Below are 18,928 nucleotides of genomic sequence, written 5' to 3'. Positions count from 1 at the left end.
GGGATGATCCTGATCTTATAGTTACGATCGGATCACCCCGAATACATCTGAACTTCTATCTATCTCTATCTGAACTTCCGTCAGGGTTTAAACTGAACTTCCGTATCATAACAGATACTTTAACAAGTTTATCATGGACACAACTCCAGTTTTAGCTTACCGGTGTCAGTTTCTAGGGATAAACCGACTGAGAGGGAGAACATGATTTTCCCGGTCGGTTTCAGAACTGCCTCCAAATAATAGAGTATTAGCCCTAGTTAGCTGGAGGGGATATGCAAAACTGACTGATCACAATATTATGAACCGGATATAAAGCTACTAGTGGAACTCGTCGTAGACTTTGTCAAAATATATAAATAGATTTATGTTGCTATAATGTCATACATCATTAGCTTATGTCTACATGTGAGTTCAAAGTATGTTTTATTTTAGGCGATAGGCTTGGACATGCACCGAATAGACACCGAAAAGAACAACATCAAGAAAATGTGCAGTCTTGGAGCCTCTTTCATCAGCGGTTAGGTTATAAACCATGAAGGCGAGTTTCATGTTCCTTCTTATAGTTAGCTTTGGAGGGTTGAAGAAAGAAACAATGTGTGAAACTGATTGGTTGATTTTTTCTTCTTTGGTGTTTCATATAATACAAATGCCTAGTTTATGTCTTACACATTGTAGTGGGTGATCATATTGCACATGAGATTTTCCATGTTTGTTGTGTATTGAAATTTTAGGACTCTATCAATTGCTCCTGCCTATGTTTTGTCTAGGGGGAGGAGGAGGTCTAAGAACCATATATTGTTAGCGTATGTCAAAGGGGGTGAATATCTGATAAACGTTCACCGCAGTGTGATGACCCTTGATTCTAGGCATAAGCCTTTTGACATGTAGTAAAATCATCATCTATATGATCTTTAACCCGTCGGAGATAAGTTGGTCTAGAAAAGTGTATCTGTGTACTCCCTTCAGACTTATTAATCGACGCAGCTGCTGCCTAGGTCCACGTTGGATCACGCAACACTCCACGTCGATTAAACTCCGGTAGTAATATTGTTGCAATTTTTATGTTTAACTAGTATTGAATAATAATAATGTGAAACTACTCCTAAATGCTTGTTGAGATTAACAAAAAAAACTTTGACATGATGCGTGCAATGTATACCGAGGTACATCGCACATGCATGAATGTGCAAATCTGGCACTGGCAATACTGTTAGCATATTCATATATATGCACACCTTTTTGAACCCACCAGGGAAACTACATAGAGAATTCATATTTAGTGTCATCCACTAAAGAACAACGTCTCGTAGTGTAGATGGACTCAGCAAGCAAAACAAAAATTTAAGATTGGAATTAACAGAACTAGTATCACTCATGCAAATTCGCAAAGATTGTAAGCAAAAGGAAGATTTACTAAGGTGCCTCAAGCTAGTATTAATGTTTCACTCCCAGACAGCATCAAGCAAGCATAAACAAAAGTTGCGCGGTTGTAGCATAAGCAAAGTCAGGCCACAGTTGCCAAAACACGCAGCCACAAAATGGCTATTAGTAGAAATGCAGATAACTGCAAACATAGAAGCCATAAGTCTTTTGCATAGCTGCTGCTACTTCAACACTCCTGGTAAGTTCTTAAATTCATCCAAAATGATCGATGCTCTAGCTGCTCAGGCACCATCGCTGCATTACCCTTAACCAGGAAAGGGGTCGCTCACAGAAAGATCAGACGCTCTGCGGTAGGTCCAAGAGCCTCGTGGACGTGCAAGAATCTCCAGTGCGCACCGCTCCGCAGCCAACTTCGCGGTGGAAGCCAACGACTGGAGTTTGCCCAAGGTTGCAGCCGCGTTAGCAGCATCCTTCGAACCAGCAAGCACCACCACAGCATTCTCCATCATCAGTCCTCTCTCAAGAACCAGCTTGAGGAATTCAAGCTCGTTGGCCCCCGAGCTGAACTGGAACAGCACCACCTTCTTGACGTGCGCCTCCACACATTCAATCGGATCGACCTCCTGCCAGAACTTGGAGAGCTCGGCACTAGCTTCAGCCGCCGCTGCAGTGGTGTTGTCGCCGTGGTTCTCCTCCTCGTTCTCTTCATCACTGTTGCCGTCGTGGTTCTCCTCCTCGTTCTCTTCCTCACTGTCATCACTGTTGTCGTCGTGGTTCTCCTCCTCGTTCTCTTCTTCACTGTCATCACTCTTGTCCCCGCCTCCTCCTTCAGATTGACACTTGGGGAAAATCGAAGTGCACGATCAGTGAAAAGATTAGGAATGCCAATGGAGGGAAAAGAGGGTCACAACTTACGATCATCATAACGTGTAGCGTCTCGACTTGGGGAAAGCATCTCAAGAAACGGAGCATGGTTTTCACTTCACTGGTGACTGCGAAATTGACCTTCAAAGCCAGCACCTTGACACTTGGAAGCATAGTATGTGGACTCACATTTGGTACCCCAGCCTGCGAATCAATGCAGGCAACGGTTAAGGACTTGATTAATTGAAGTCACAGCAAATCAAACTATAGCATAGGCACCAAGATTAATTAAGAAATTTATATGGGAAAGGAAATTCCAGGGCGATACCGTGATGACGGTGTTGCCGATCTCAAGCACGTGTGCGGCCGTCTCCAGGTAGCCGAGCACGGTGAGCTGAGGAGCATGTCCAATCTTGACCCTGAGCGTTTGGCCCTCTCCAGGGGTGTAGATGATAAGGCGCTGCAGACGTGGGGTGTGGACCATGGCGAGCTCCTCCGCCATGGAGAACCAGAGCAGCATGCAGCAGAGGCTGCGGCTGCTGATTTCGAGGCGCGACGGGAAGCCGTAGCTGACGTTGAACGAGAGGATCTTGAGCTGAGGGCTGCAGGCGAGCAGGTAGTCGAGGTCGCGCTCGTCCATGATGGTGTGGCAGATCCCGAGCTCCTGGAGGTGCGGGAAGACGTCGGGGCCGCGCGGGGGCACGGTGCGGCGCGAGGTGTCCGGGAAGTGCCAGACGCCGATGTAGAGGCGGCGGAGCGCGGAGCAGCGGAGGATGGACGCCGGCAGGGCCACGTCGAGGGGCCAGGGGCGGTTGACGAGGACGAGGTTCTCGACGCCCTTGGCGGCGAAGAGGCGGAGCCACTTGGCGAGCGCCTCCTCCTGGGAGCCCATGAAGTTCCAGGTGAGGTGGACCCAGCGGAAGGGGCCCGGGTGCGCGACGAGGACGCGCGAGACGGCGGCGGCGAGGGCGCTCCAGTCGATGCCGTCTTCGAGGTCCACCCGCCGGATGAGGTGGCGGTCCTCGAGGGCGCAGGGGGTGGAGCGCCAGATGTCGCGCCAGCGCGGGGAGGTGGCTGCGGCGCGGCCGGCGTCCTTGACGCGGAGGCGGGAGAAGATGTTGCGCAGCAGGTCGTCGGGGAGCGCGCTGATTCGGTCCTCGCCGCCGGCGGCAGCGTCGGAGGAGTAGGAGGGCTTGTCGAAGTCCGGGTCCAGGGCCGGGAACGGGGACTCCGGGAGGCAGGGGTAGACGATCTGAAGGATATGGTTCGCCATGGCTCCTCGGCCGGTCCGAGAGCGGAGTGAAGCGAGGGTTTGTGCCGACCAGTGAAGCGAGGGAGGAGGGGAGTGGTCGAGGGGAAGGGAATGGGGTTTTCATCTAGTCGGCCACGACGCGACACTTGTTAGGGTTTCGAGTTCCTGGGCCGGATGCAGGAACCCAATGGGCCCACCTGTGTTTCAATACTCGCTTTTGTTTGTTTGTTTGCTTTCCCTCTGTTTCAAGCAGGATTTGTTAAACTAATGTCCAAGGACTGATTAGTTCCTAGTACTACGGAGTAGTTGATTAGAGCTAGCTTTGCGTTTCATAACCTGGTACGTGCCTCGTTATTCGAGCGCACAAAGAGCAAACTGCTGATTGGGAGACAATCGAACAGAACACCGAATGGCAGTACTGAATAAAAGCAGTGCTCGTGAGTACCAGGTATCGCAAGAGGTTGAGGATCTTAATCACAACTAATTTTTATTTTTATTTTGATGGATTATCTTGATACTACACCGGTCTAAATTTAATGAAAAGTCAAACCTTACCATGTTTGCCAAATATGGAGAAAAAACATCAATATGTACTTACAATATTTAATAAATATAATTTATGGTAAATCTATTGATACCAATTCGGTATCATACATGTTCATATTTTCATCTAAAACATTTGAAAAATTTATACGTCGTGGACTTTCATTAAATTTATGCACCGCATTCATTGGAAACATACTGAGTAATAATGTTCAATTTCGATCTTGTGGTACTGCCTCCAATCCATATTAGATGCCTCTAATATAGATGTATCTAGATATATTTTAGTTTTAGATAAATTCACACTAGTGTCGAGTAATATGAATCTGAGGGAGTATCTTAATTCTTAAACCAGTCTGGATCATGTTATATCCACTATTCAATCAGATACTTGCATAGTTAAACATGGAACACGCAACAAATTAACAACATCATATGTTACTGCCTTGCATACAAAAAAATCAACAGATTTCTACTCCTGTCAGTAGATAGTTCAGATTTTCAGCTAATCAAAATTTATTGGAGTGCCTCCAAACTGAAACAGGACACATAAATAAGGATATGTAGTCCAGTCACAGCCACCTAGCATACCCCGCTATTACACATAAATTCCGAACAAAATATCAAGCATCCGTTTTAACCATAAGTAGTGCTGCTGAGATAGCAAGAAATCAGGTTCATGCTGTGTAGTGTGAAAGGTGGCATAACAAGAAATCAAGAAGAGAAATATGGCATGAAGCCAATACTGTTGTTGCCAAAACTGGATTATGTTAATTAGCGGCTGACTGACCCCTCCTTGGGAAGATTAGCACCCGGCACACGCAATATTTAAATCTTAGAGCAACTCTCGCACAATTTCACAAAGAACAACTACACATTCCTCTACAGCATTAAACAGCAACCTCAGATGTTCAATCACATCCATTTCAACAAATAATACTTCTATACTTAGGTTGTGATCACTGAGAATGAGGATCCCCGCATGTGCACCATCTTAACTCTTACATGTATCCAGCCGTTTGTGGCAACAACGTCTCCCTAATAAGAAAACGAAAACGTGCATAAATTAAGACTATAAATCACATCAAGTGCAGAGTCTATCTTCTATATGGTGGCACTAGGTTCAGTCAGTTCGTGGAAAATCTTAACTGTATCAGCCAGAACTCTGTCTATGCAAGGCATATGCCAAAGTTTTTGAAAGAGCCGACTGTCATGGTACTAATGTGGATGCTGAAACATGAAACTGGGCTGTTCAACCATCAAAGGGGTCACTTGCTGAAAGATCAGATGCCCTGTGGAAGCACCAAGCACTGTCTCCCTCGCGCGCAACGATCACCACCGTAGGAGGGCTCTCGCTGGCCCGTTTTGATGTGGCCAAAGCTTTCAGCTTGGTGCACGTCTCATCGTCCTCCGTGGCAGTGTCTCCGTTGGCCAGCACGACAACCAGCTTCTCCAGTATCTGAGCTCTCTCAAGGACGAATCTGAGGAACGCAAGCTCCATGCGCTTCCCCCGGAACTGGCTGAACACCACCTTCTTCACACGTGCTTCCAGGCAATCGATGGGGGCTACCTCCTGCCAGAACTTGAGATTGCACTTGCCAGAGGGCTCATCAGCTTCATCGGACTGCAAATTTAGTGTATGGTCAGTGTAAATAAAGTTGTGGCAACAAGAGATGATGCAACTGCCAAATTAGGAGAAAATGCATCCCCCCTCGTATGTTGGGGTCCACAGTCTATTTTGGATGTCAGTTTATTGGAGAATTGTGCTATCTTCTTACAACATACACCCACACCTCTCCTAACTTTCTTATTGACCCGCAAAAAAAAAAATCTTTCTTATTGTGTAGTCTCAGCCTTTTTGCGCAGCAGCCAAAAATCTTGTACTCATTATATCCTCAACCCCCATCATATCTTTCCAACACTCCTTTGAACACTACAAAGTAGAAATTCTTCACTACATTTCAGTAAACTATTTTAATATTAAGTTTTTAGGATAAAATACACATTTACTGAGGAAGGCTGGTACATTTTTCCTAAGGGCATCTCCAGCGGCGCGACGCAAACGGACGCTGAGCGACCGTTTGTGTCCGCCGTGACCGAAAATGCGTCGTGCACCACCTCCAGCGGCGCGACGCAAAGTGACCGGGCCGTCCGCAGAGACGCAAACCTGGCCCAAATATGCGCCAGGTTTGCGTCTCGGCGGACGCTGCGCGGACGCGCAAAGTGTCCGCTCGGTCCTCGCACGGGCCCGCCTGGCAGCGGCACAACTGCTTCGTCTTCCGCAGCATTACTTCCGGGCGGCGCGCTGCAGCCTTCGCAGGGCCGCGTTAATGGCGTGCCTCGGCTTCCGCGAGCGTGCGCAGCTAGTAGACGTTGCACCGGCAGGCCATTGAAGGCGATATGGCGTCGAGCCTTTTAAATGGACGCTGCCGGCGTCCATTTCGACGACCAAACCATTGCCAAATCCCACAGTATCCACCCCACCGACGCCATGGGAAAGAAATGCTGGCCGTTCCGCAAGACGAAGAACGACCAGGAGGCAAGCGGCTCGCGTTCCGGCAAGAAGGCACGGGTCGGCCGGTACGTCCGCGTTGAGCTCGCGCGACAGCTATGGGAGGAAAACCGGCCTGTGCCATAGCCGGACGCGAACTTGCCGGGAGGGGGCTGGTACCTGAACTCGCGGCGCGTGCCGGTCCCCCCGTGCCGCGCGAGGGCCGAGAGCGGCGGGACGAGGTGCGCCGCCGCCGGCAGATCTTGCCGCCGGATCTGCGGGAGGATGAGGCGTACGCGCTGAACTCCTACAACTGGATTTCATTCGGGACGTGGGAGTTCGACGCGCGCCGCCGCGCTGGCTACCTCGGCGACGTGGACTTCTTCGACCGAGAGATCGCCGCAGAAGAAGAAGAGAACGACGCCGAGGACGCGGACGACAAGGAGGACGCGGACGAGGACGTCCACATGGTCGACTACGACCACGACGACGGCGGGCCGGCGTGGGATCCGGAGACCCAGCCGCCGGACCTTTCCGAGGATGAGGCCATTGCCATGGCACTGGCCAACAGCGCGCGAGACGAGCTCAACGAGCTCGCTTTGTGGGAGGGGCTCGCAATCCAGCTGCGGGAGTCAGCGCTCGCGCAGGGGAGGCCGGCGACTCCTCTGGCTACGCCGACGCGTTCCAACGACCGCGCTCCGCCTGCTGCTCCGGCGTGGGATCCCTGGCCACAGCCTCCTGCCCATGCGGCGGTACCTCCACGAGCTTCCATGGCCGACGCCGGAGTTCATTAACCTCGTCAGCGACGACGACCAGTAGGCAGCAGCAACTTTTAGCACGCCTTTATGGCGTTTTTATGTTTTTTGAACGTAAATTATGGTTGCATGAATGAAAAAAAAAATTTATGCGTCGCGCCGCTGGAGCCACCCCCCGACGCAAACGGACGCCCGGACGATTTCGACCATTTCGGCTGACGCAAACGGACACTGCGCGTCCGTTTCGACGTCCGAAATGCGTCGCGCCGCTGGAGATGCCCTAACACAAAATAGTGAACATTTACATTTTTTTGACAAAACAAATGGAAACTGATTTCTTAGTACCATTTTGTAATCCAAACATATTCATGATGCATTATCTTGAAAAAACAAAGTATAAATCCTTTCATTATTCATGAATATTTCTCTTGGGAGTACAAAAATATTACATGACTTATTATAAAAATAGCATAAATCCATATATATATTTCTCGCAATATTCACTGTATAACTTGAATACTCCATGCATTTTTCTCCAACGTAATGGATGAACACTTAACTACAATATCATGCAAATCTTAAAAAAGTTCCAAATATTATGATGCAAATGCATAAAACAATAAGAAAGATTTTTCATGAACATTTCTTAAGTTATTTTATGCATAAACAAGTATTTTTATCATCATCAACGAAGTTTTTTTTTGCATGACATGAACAGGCATATCTATACTGGTTGTTCCAAAAGCATGAAAGAGCAAACATTTTTTTTTTTTGGTATGTACAAGAATTGTTTAGTGCCATGACAAGAACATTTTGATATTTCAGATGAGTAACTAAAAGTATTTTACACTTTATCCAACAACAAGGATTATCTTTGCAGTATCAAATCAAATAATATATTTTGCATATCTGTTCCCTGTTACAGTTGACTGGATTATTTCAGATGAGTTACTAACAGTATTTCACATTTTATCCAACAATCTGGATTATCATTACAGCATCAAACCAAATAATATATAGCATATCTGTTCCCCGTTACAGTTAACTTGATTATATTTATATCAGATGAGTAACTAACAACATTTCTCATTTTATCCAACAATCTGGATTATCTTCGCAGTATCAAACCAAACGATATATAATGCATATTTCCTCCCCATTACAGTTGACTGACCAAAAATAAGGCATACTCATGTAGACATGTACAAAAGTACATAACTGTTGGAGCATGACAAAGAACAGATCAAAAACATGGACAGCGTATTTTGAGCATGAACATAGTACATGATTTGAGCTGAACACATAATGACGGAAAGAATAAGTGAAAAGAAATCACTGGATCTGGAAACAAACTGGGTCTGGACATAGACAATGTGTTATCTAGATCATTAACATGATTTTGGATGTGGAGTATGATATGATTGAGTATGTGTATTTGTTACCCTGACTTGCAATGTCTAGACGCTGGGAAAGCATATCATGACACTCAGATAAATCTTAACAAATTTACAAATGTTGCACATGCATGAACACCATCACCATGTTCCAAATGCATAAACATGTATTCACCAGTAACAAAGATTTTGTCATGAAAATTTCTTAAATTCTTACATTGCATAAACAAGCAATTTTTATCACCACCAACAAAGTTTCTTTTTGCATAACATGAACAAGCAAACCTCACGTGGTTGTTCGAAATCATAAACAAGCATCCCTCCATCGACAATTGTGTTGTTCTACATACAAGCATTTTCTACTGCCATGAAAGGAGGAACATTTTGACGAACTAAGAGTACTATGCATTTCTCAATACTTTATCCAACTATCCAGATTGTTTTTGCAGCGTCAAATCAAATAATACATGTTACGTATATGTTCCCCATTACAGTTTACTTACCAAAAAAATAAGGCATGCTCATGTACAAATGTATAGAATTGTTGGGTGATGATATAGAACCAGATCAAAAGCATGAACAGCTTATTTTGAGCATGAGCATGCTACATGATTGGAGGTAACAGAAACAAAATACGAAAAGAAATCTATGGATCACGAAACAAATTGATGTGGACACGGACAATGTGTTGATCTAGATCATTAACATGATGTTGGATGTGGAAAATGATAATAGTCAGTGAATTTGTTACCATGACGTGCAATGTCTCAACACCGGGAAAGCATCTCAGGAAGGTGGGGATCATCTTGGCCTCCTTGCGGATTCCAAATCGCACTTTGACAGCCAAGATTTTGACACTTGGAACCATGTTAGCTGGGCTCATCCTTGTTCCAGCCTGCAGTATAAGTAATAAGAGTTGAATGCGACGGGAGATCATAGTACATACTACTAGTGCTTGGCATGAACAATTAAGTGTGACAAATATACAGTATTGTGAAACGAGTTAAAGCAGCAGAGAAGATGCACCAGGCCGGAGACCTGGATGACGGTGTTGCCAATCTCGAGCACGTGGATGCTTGGGTCCAAGTAGCCCAGGACGCGCAGGTCGGGAGCGTTGCGAATCTTGAGCTTGGTGACGAAGAAGTCGCAGGGGTAACCCGGGATGGTCTGCCAGAGGATAAGACGCTCCAGACGCGGGGTTGCCACGATGGCGAGCTCCCGCGCCAACGACATCCACAAGACCAGGCAGCGGAGGCTGCGGCTGCGGACGCTGAAGTGAGTGGGACCGTCGTAGTTGAGGATAATCGCGAGCTTCTCGAGCACGGGGCTACACTGGAGCAAGTGCTCGATCACCTCGGCGCTCAGTGCGCTGCGGGTGGCGTTGTGGCAGAGGCCGATCTCCTGGAGGTGCGGGAAGACCTCGGGGCCGCGGGGAAGGCCGGGCAAGAGATCTGGTAGATGCCAGAACCCGAGGTAGAGGCGGCGGAGGGAGGAGATGCGTAGGACGTCGGCGGGGAGGCGCACGTGGACGGGGAACGGCCTGCTGACGAAGACGAGGTCCTCCACGCGCTTGGCGGCGAGGAGGCGGAGCCAGCGGGCGAGCGCGCCCCCGTGCGGGGCCATGTAGCAGACGGTGAGGTGGACGCAGCGGAAGGGGCCCGGGTGGGAGGTGAGGATGCGGTCGACGGCGGCGAAGACGGCTGCCCAGTCGATTCTCGGCGGGCCCCCGCGCTGGGGGAAGACGACGAGGTCGGCGTCGTCGAGGACGAGCGGCGTGGAGGCCCAGAGGCGGCGCCAGCGCGTGGAGAGCGTGGTGGTGCGGGCGGCATCCTTGGCCGGGAGGCGGGAGATGATGTCGGAGAGCAGTGCCTTGGGTAGGTGGCTGATGCGGTCCTCCACGCCGGCGGCGCCGCAGAAGAGGGTCCCGCGGCCGCGGGCGGCGGAGAATGGAGGGTCGGGGAGGCACGTGAGGAGAGCGGACATGATATCATCAGCAGGCACGCGCCCCACCCCGGCGCCACAAGAGGACCGGTGGCCTGGGCTTCGAGGAGGAGCTCCTGGCATCACTGACGGCGGTGGGATGGAGGAGGTGGCGGTGGCGGCGGTTCAGTTTGCTGTAGGGTGTAGGGTTTGCCTGTGCAACTTCTGGGTGACCAAAAGCTAAACCCTTTTTTACTACAGGTAATGACAACCAAAATTTGTGTCAGTTACAAGCAGCAGCAAATGGCAGTGCTACACTGCTACTCCCTCCCCTGTTTGTGCTCCATTTGCGTTATCACCTTGCTTTCAATCACATTTGATCATAGCCAGCAACATTCGAGCATGAAGAACAGCTACTTGAGAGGAACTACTGAACTAGGAACCAATTATTACTACTAGATTCAGATATACAACCCCCGCAAAAAAAAAAAAAAAATCAGATATCCCTCCGTTCCCTAAAATAGGCTGTATAAAAGCATCTCCAGTCGCATCCCCAAACGACGTCCGGCAATAGTGCCGGATTTTCGTTTGGGGACGTCCGGACGAAATTTTCGTTTGGAGGAGGTCCTTTCAATCACGTCCCAAGCGCGACCTCCAAACAAAAAGTAAGTGTAAAAATCGTGTCCGGGTCCCTGATGGAGACTCTATACACATGGGATGGGCTAGGGACGCCGGACAATATTTGAGGGACGTCTGGAGCGAAGCGGCCTTTGGGGCATGCGACTGGGATGTTTACGCGACTGGAGATGCTCTAATATTTATTCAATACCATTCCATAATAATCTGATAATCTCACACCCCTACAATATACGGCTCTGCTTCAGCTTCACATTCATAACCACTTCGAAAACTGGAAGCAATTAACATGACTCATGATTGAAGTTCACGAAGAGCAAACTCATTTGTGCCGTCAGCTTAATAACATTTCAGTGGCAACACCAACGCAATTCTGTTTATGAAATATTGGTCAGGACTTCATTCTCCTGCAGATGCAGATGCTCTCTGCTCTGGCGCTGACGCTTTGCTCAACCTGGCCTTGGGTGCTGGTTCTTCAACACCAACACACTACCATGTCTTCACTACATATGTTCTAACTTAATCTCGGTGAGCACACACCACACAGATCAAAACGCCGGAAATACCAAACCTTGCAGATAACCGCAATGATATTATGCTTCAGCATGAAGTTCTGAGCATTAATGGATCAACAATTGAAGAAAGTTCGTGCATTGATCAATCAACAATTGAAATACTACTATCACCTGTAAGCACTAGGAAGTACATTTCAACCAATAAACCCAATTGCAGGGCATCACAAAGAAACCAGAAAATAGCAGCACAAAATCACATGAAATGCACAATGTCTGCAGATTCATCAGTTAAGGACAATTCGGTAGCACCAGACATGGCATGAACTACTGACAATGCAGTAGCAAATTGCATTGTTCAATATTTTGATGTCTCCTTACTAGACCAGCAAACTCTACGTCTAGACAAAACATAAGCCAAGATCCATAATCTAAACAAGTGCCTTGCCTACAGGATGATGTTCCGAGCATTAATTAATGGATCAACAATTGACAAAGGTTTGTGCAGTAATGAATCAGAAATATATCGCCTGTAAGTACCAGGAAGTACATTTCGACCAATAACTGAATAAGCCCAATGGCTGCACGCCTGAATGGCAGGGCATCACAAAGAAACGAACTCAGCAAAACATAGCGGCACAAAATCTCATGAAAATGCACAATGTCTGCAAATTAACCAGTTAGGGACGATTCGATAGCATCAGACATGGCATGGACAAATGACCATCTAGCTGACTAGCTTCTGTAGCAACTTGCATTGTTCAATACCCTGCTCTCTCCTTGCTGGCCCAACAAACTCCACGTCTAGATAAAACATAAGCCAAGAATTCATAACCTAGCTACGCGCCTTGCATATCAGATAGATCATACATGGACAAACAACCATAGTCTGTGCGTAGTTTAGCGTAAGACATGGAAATGATGTGCATCATGATCGGAACATATCAGCTGTAGGCTGTAGCTAACACCTTGATCAGCTTCAGCAATCAAAAGGATCACTCTTGGAGAGATCGGATGCCACACGGAAGCTCCACGGGCTGCCCCCCTTGCGCACCAAGATCATGAATTTCGGGTCTCTGCTGGCACGCTTGGTGCTGCAAGCCAGAGGTTTCAGCTTCTCGGCCACCCCCTCCTTTGAATCATCTGCCAACACGATAACCATGTTTTGCAGCAGCTGTGCTCTCTCCACAACGAACCTGAGGAATGCAAGCTCACTGCGGTACCCACGGAAGTTCTTGAAGACCACCTTCTTGATGTGTGACTGCAGGCACTGGAGGGGGCCGACATCCTGCCAGAACTTGAAATTCAGCTTGCCAGTGGGCTCATCAGCTTCAGCAGACTGCAGAATCAGCGTTTAACAAGTTCGATTAGCCACCGACCGTGCAGGACACAATCGTCAGATAGACAGATACTAAGGCCAAATGAGGAGATTGGGAATGGAATGCTCACCATGATATGCAATGTCTCGACTTTGGGAAAGCATCTCAGGAATGTAGGCAGCGCTTTGGTCTCCCTGTGCATTCCAAATCGCACCCTTAACCCCAGGATCTTGACACTTGTAAGGGTGGTGGTGGGGCTCGCCTTTGTCCCAAACTACAATCCGTGTGCAATTCCACATCAATCAATCACAATGAAAATATGTGCATATATGGGAGTTAGTAGGAATAAAAAACATGGTAAGTCGAGTGAAGAAATTATTAAGCTAGTAGCAAGACCTCGATGACGGTGTTGCGGATCTCGAGCACGTGGATGCTTGGCTCCAAGTAGCCGAGCACCTTGAGCGCCGGCGTGTTGCCAATCTTGACTCTGGTGCGGAAGCTCTTGTCGAAGCAGGCACCAGGGCAGTCGTTCCACAGGATGAGGCGCTCGAGACGCGGGGCGACGGCCACGTCGAGCCCGTCGGCGATGGACATCCAGAAGAGCACGCAGCGGAGGCTGCGGCTGCGGACGCGGACGTTGCGCGGCGTGGCGTAGTTGAGGATGAGCGCGAGCTTCTCCAGCACGGGGCTGCGCTGTAGCAGGCTGTCGAGGTCCTTGTCCTTGATGTCGGTGCGGCAGAAGCCGAGCTCGAGGAGGTGCGGGAAGACGTGCGCGCCGCGGGGGAGGTGATCTGTGTCCGGGAACTCGTCCCAGAGGCCGAGGTAGAGGCGGCGGAGGGAGGCGACGCGGAGGACCTCGGCGGGGAGGGTGTTGTCGAGGGGCCACCTGGGGAAGTTGACGAGGACGAGCTCCTCGACGGCCTTGGCGGCGAAGAGGTGGAGCCAGCGCACGAGCGCACTGCCGCCGCGGGCGGCCGCGTAGTTGCAGACCGTGGTGAGGTGGATGGTGCGGAAGGGCCCCTGGTGTCCGGAGAGGATGCGGGAGACGGTTCTGGTGAGGCCGCGCCAGTCGATGAGGCCGTCGTGGCCGTGGCCGTCGCCGACGACGTAGTCATGGAAGATGTCGGCGTCCACGAGGACGAGCGGCGTGGACGACCGTAGGCGGCGCCAGCGAGGGGAGATCGCTGCGGTGCGCGCGGCGTCCTTGACGGGGAGGCGGGAGACGATGTTGGAGAGCAGCGCGTCGGGGAGGCAGCTGATGCGGTCCTCGCCGCCGCCGCCGCCGCCGCCGCCAGGGAAATTGGAGGAGAAGTCGGCGGAGAGGCAGCTGTCGGCAGCGGAGGATGGCGCGGCGGGGATGCAGGAAAAGATGGCCTTCATGATGCCGTCCATGGTGGCTGCCATCGTCGCCGGCCGCGGCGGGAGGAGACGAAAGAGAGGGTTTTCAGAAATGAAGGAGGGGAGAAGGTGGTGGAGGCCGCGCACCGTTTTGTCGGTTTGTGCTAGGCAACAAGGAGTGTAGGGTTTGGTCGCCTCGCCTGCTGGGCCGAATGTCCGGGAGTGAGTATCAATGGGCCCATCAGACGATTTTTCTATGTTCTGTCGGAAAAACGGGCACTAGAGGAAGTACTGCTACACTAAAATACTCTACTTGAACTTGAACTAAGATGTATAGCTGGATTAATCTTTCTCAACGTCGAACATCACCAGCGGATACATGAGCAAATATGCAACCCTACTTGAGAATTCGTTCATCTTTAAACTTCAAAATAGCATAAACATTTTGCGTGGAGCGGTGGAGGGTGTTAATCTTCCACCACAAGAATTGATTAGGTCTCCACGAAGCATTCCTGTAGCTGTTTCAAATTTGGCATTTCACGTGGTTTTCACTTGCCAATCACGTCCTCTTATCAAGTCAGGAACCACAAAGGGGGAAACAAAAAAAGTTAGAATTGATTAGGTCTCCACGAAGCTTCCTATTCCTGTTTCAAATTTGGCATTTCACGTCGTTTTAACTTGCAGATCACGCCCTCATACCATATCAAGCCAGGAACCACAAAAGGGGGAACAAAAAATACAGTTACACATGTCAACCTGTACCCTTAAAATTACTCCGTATTTGAAAGGGGAAATAATTGAGTTAAACACAGAAGGAGTATGGATAACACAAACTAAATCCATCGTACAACATAAACGGCACACACAGCATAAGGTTCACGAGAAGAGATTGAAATGACTAGTCCTTCAAAAGATCTAGCTCTTAATTGATTTGATGAAGTCCTTCATCTGGATGGTCCAAGATGAACAAAGTTTGTCCATGCAGTGGCAGTCTTCTATCGCAAGTGGAAGAGCTAATACAAACACCTGAAATATGGCATATGTCACTAAGGCTCAACTCGACAAATTATAATCCCAAAAGGTAGTAGCCATAGCTAGAAAACCTAGTTTTCTTGAACATAAAATAATTTCACTTATTTCAAAGCACAGAAAAGAGATTAAACAAGACGAACAAGGTATGAGACAGAGATAGTATGTTCACTATTTCACAATTAGTTAGCAGATCAGATTACAACTAATAATATTTCAGTAGATCAACATTGCTTATGAAATTGTGAGTTGCACAGGATGCACCTCTCCAGACGCGGACAAAAAAACAAAGTGAGTTGATCTGCCATCAACAACCAGAATAGTACACACATCAGAGGCTGCAGGTGCCAATACCAACATGGGGATTTTGACTGTAGCTGATGAAATGCAGTGATCTCAGGAATAGACATTGGAGAGGACTCCAGGCCATTGTGAAGACAATGGGTCTCATATGTTCGTGTGATATATGGCTACTAGGCTGATGCAGTAGTATTAAACAACGAACATGTTCAGGTGCGTATTTTGTTACAACCAAAACAGGCTTACTTGATTGATGATTTAAATATGCCAATTTGTATAACACAAAAAAATGCATCAAAATTCAATTATCTTGAGTCATGAGTACAATGAAGGTAAAAAACAGTAAGGTAATCTAATGTATTGAGCTATTAACAAAACCAATGACAGCATGAGCGATGCAGACACCATCACTCTCTTGCTGCTTACAGAAGTTCAAAATTATGATATGACAAACTCAAAAAATGATGAACTATCAGAAGAAAAAATGCAGAAAGAATATGTAGTAAGTACTACAATTCAAGGTAAATACAGTACCATACATTGAGCTTCGTATTTTACAACTAACATGTCTCTCACTTCTATACTGATGATCAGAATAATGGATGTTGTGCATAACACATAAGTTTCACAGTGAATGTTTTATAAAATCGAATAACTGGATCATTTGACACCGAGAAGCACATTTCTAGTATATTATATCAGAACAAGCACACTGATCACAAAACAAAATATGGAATACCAACTGAGCATAGCTAAGCTGGTGAATAGTAATAGGCGGTAGGTAGGGAATATCTATATCAAAGCCAAGCAGAGAAATGCAAGGCTTTATTCACTATAAAACAAATGTAACTAGTAAAGTTTCATAGTCTGTCTTAACAAAATGCGATATACTGTTCTGAGATGCAGATTTTGGAAATGAGAGAACCATACAAAATTAAATCACAAAGTAGATAACAAGCAAGAGAGTAAGTCCTGTGAGTACCTCGAAGTTCAGCACTCAAAGGGGTCACCCTGAGACATGTCACTAGCTCTTTGGAAGCTCCAAGAATGTGACACGTCTTGCTTCTCCACCACCACACTAGCATCTGCAGAAACACACCCTTCTGAAGATAAACGACTTAGCACAAGATCTCTAGAGCAACCGTCATCCACGAGAACACGCATCTCCTCCAACATTTGGGCTCTTTCCATGATAAACTTTACAAATGCCAGCTCCGTGTCCTCTCCTCGGGCATCTTGGAAGACAAACTTCTTGATATGTGAAGTAACACATTCAGTGTGGCCTACTTGTTCCCAGAAGTCCACATCAACATTGCTTGGTGATTCAGAAGGAGACGACTGTATTTCAAGCAAGTGATGCAATGAACTCAAAATGCGCAAACAAAAACAAAAACAAGATTACAAGAATGGCGAAGTGACTGGGAATCAATACCTTGATGTACAAGGTTTCTAGGCATGGGAAGCACTTAAGCAAGAGGGGCACTAGCTTCACTTGCTCCTGGACTCCAAACTGCACCTTCAGTGCCAATGTCCTCAGGGTTCGAACCATCGCATTTGGTTTCACCTTCATCCATATTCCATCCTGCAATGCATCGAAATGCAATTAGTACCATCTAATTGTGGGAAATAAGATGATGTGAAAAGAAGAATCAGGCCACCTTGATGACAGTGGGGCCGATCTTGAGCTGATGCAGTCCAACATCGAAGTAGCCAAAAACTTTGAGCCTCGGCGCATTAATGATCTTGACGTGAGTAGATGCGCCGTCAATCGGCTCCAACAGCAACCGCTCCAGGTTGGGGGCATCGTCGAGGTGCACCTCTCTGACCATGGACCTCCACACCACCACGGACTGGAGGCTCCCTGACCAGATGTGGACGTACCTTGGGTAGTCCTGTGTGAGCACGATCGCGAGGCTCTCAAGGTCGGGGCAGCGCGGGAGCATAGCGTGGAGCTCGCGGTCCTGCGTGGAGCAATGGACAATCCCGAGCTCCTTCAGGTTGACGAAGGCCGGAGCGAGGCCGGAGGTGTCCGGGAACTGACAGAGGCCGAGCCAGAGGCGGCGGAGGGCGGCGCATCCGAGGAGGCCGGGGGGAGGACGCCACTCGCATTCTTCGGACCAGGAGCCGTTGACGACGACGAGGACCTCGATGCTCTTGGATGCGAGGGAGGCGAACCAGGAGTCGAGGACGTCGGGTTCCATGGAGGCGAGGTGCTCGGAGGAGAGGCGGGCGGAGGCGACCGGCCCCGGGTGGGAGTTCAGAGCGGCGGTGACGGCGGCAGGAGCCATTCCAGCGTCGTCGAGGTGGAGCGGAGTGGAGGCCCAGAGGCTGCGCCAGCGGGAGGAGAAGGCGGTGGTGCGGGCCGCGTCCTTGGTGGGGAGGCGAGAGATGATGTTGCGGAGGAGCAAGTCGGGGAGGCAGCTGATGCGGTCCTCGTCATCGGAGGCGGCGGAGGAGGGCAAGGATGTGGTGGGGGAGATCGGGGGAGGCGGAAGGTAGGAAAGGACGGCGGCGAGGGTTTCTTCCATGACGGCGGTTGAGACGGCGGAGGGAGGCGGCGGAGTCGGCAGAGATCTGGGGCAGCGGGCAGGAGTAAAAGATTGGGCCGTATGGAGGTTAATTGGGTGTAAAGGCCGAGCTCCTATGCTTGTGCGGGCCACACTTCCATGGGCCGTCCCTGTTTGGGTAAGAGATTAGGTTGGCATACTTTGTCACAAATAGAGCATCTGTTTATTCTCAAAAAAAAAAAATATATAGAGCAACCGTTCCCCCAAAAAAATAGAGCATCTCCACTCGCGTTCCACGAACGGCTTCAGAGAAAAGCGCTAGATTGTTCGGTTGAGAGATGCCGCAGCATGGTGCCACGTTAGGAGCGCGCATGTTCTCAACGGTGTTCCCCAAACATGTCTCCAAACAGATATTTCGAGCGAAAAAATTGTAAATTAAAAATGATAGTCACTTTCAAAATGAGTAGTTCAAAGTTCCCGCCATGATCATCACGTTCAATATTACCAACCGGGGCAAAAAATAAAGCCTAGAAGAACGGAATGGGTTGTCCTGAGTCGTCGGTGGTGGCTCTCCAGTTGTCGACGGTTGCTCCGGTGTCCAAAACCACGACTTCGTTCTGCTCTGTTGTCACGCCATCGCAGGTGAACTCGCTGACGCTGATGCAGTCGTAGACGCAGCAGCAAC

The 18,928-nt window shown here is 48.6% G+C and overlaps 4 protein-coding genes across 4 annotated transcripts; all 4 read right to left on the bottom strand.

Annotated features, from left to right (window-relative positions):
• Positions 1-1,394: 1,394 nt before the first annotated feature.
• Positions 1,395-3,547, bottom strand: LOC124668040 (F-box/LRR-repeat protein At3g26922-like). Its single transcript, XM_047205246.1, has 4 exons — positions 2,576-3,547; positions 2,305-2,451; positions 2,096-2,144; positions 1,395-2,047 (listed from the first exon to the last, which is right to left on the bottom strand). The coding sequence occupies exons 1-4, from the start codon at positions 3,518-3,520 to the stop codon at positions 1,689-1,691; spliced, it is 1,500 nt and encodes a 499-aa protein (XP_047061202.1). The 5' UTR covers positions 3,521-3,547; the 3' UTR covers positions 1,395-1,688.
• A 1,515-nt stretch (positions 3,548-5,062) lies between these two features.
• On the bottom strand, positions 5,063-10,746 carry LOC124663572 (F-box/FBD/LRR-repeat protein At5g53840-like). Its single transcript, XM_047201260.1, has 3 exons — positions 9,721-10,746; positions 9,434-9,577; positions 5,063-5,666 (listed from the first exon to the last, which is right to left on the bottom strand). The coding sequence occupies exons 1-3, from the start codon at positions 10,744-10,746 to the stop codon at positions 5,295-5,297; spliced, it is 1,542 nt and encodes a 513-aa protein (XP_047057216.1). The 3' UTR covers positions 5,063-5,294.
• A 1,983-nt stretch (positions 10,747-12,729) lies between these two features.
• LOC124663571 (putative F-box/FBD/LRR-repeat protein At5g22670) lies at positions 12,730-14,473 on the bottom strand. The gene is made up of 3 exons (XM_047201259.1): positions 13,466-14,473; positions 13,200-13,343; positions 12,730-13,089 (listed from the first exon to the last, which is right to left on the bottom strand). The coding sequence occupies exons 1-3, from the start codon at positions 14,471-14,473 to the stop codon at positions 12,730-12,732; spliced, it is 1,512 nt and encodes a 503-aa protein (XP_047057215.1).
• Positions 14,474-15,105: 632 nt separating this feature from the next.
• Positions 15,106-18,299, bottom strand: LOC124665476 (F-box/FBD/LRR-repeat protein At1g13570-like). Its single transcript, XM_047202886.1, has 4 exons — positions 17,395-18,299; positions 17,169-17,318; positions 16,719-17,074; positions 15,106-15,433 (listed from the first exon to the last, which is right to left on the bottom strand). The coding sequence occupies exons 1-3, from the start codon at positions 18,262-18,264 to the stop codon at positions 16,727-16,729; spliced, it is 1,368 nt and encodes a 455-aa protein (XP_047058842.1). The 5' UTR covers positions 18,265-18,299; the 3' UTR covers positions 15,106-15,433; positions 16,719-16,726.
• Between the last annotated feature and the right edge of the window lie 629 nt (positions 18,300-18,928).

This window comes from Lolium rigidum, chromosome 6 (genome assembly GCF_022539505.1).
Source record: "Lolium rigidum isolate FL_2022 chromosome 6, APGP_CSIRO_Lrig_0.1, whole genome shotgun sequence".
NCBI lineage: Eukaryota > Viridiplantae > Streptophyta > Magnoliopsida > Poales > Poaceae > Lolium > Lolium rigidum.
The sequence above is the reverse complement of the archived record's forward strand: the minus strand, read 5'-3'. Positions and strand labels throughout refer to the sequence as shown.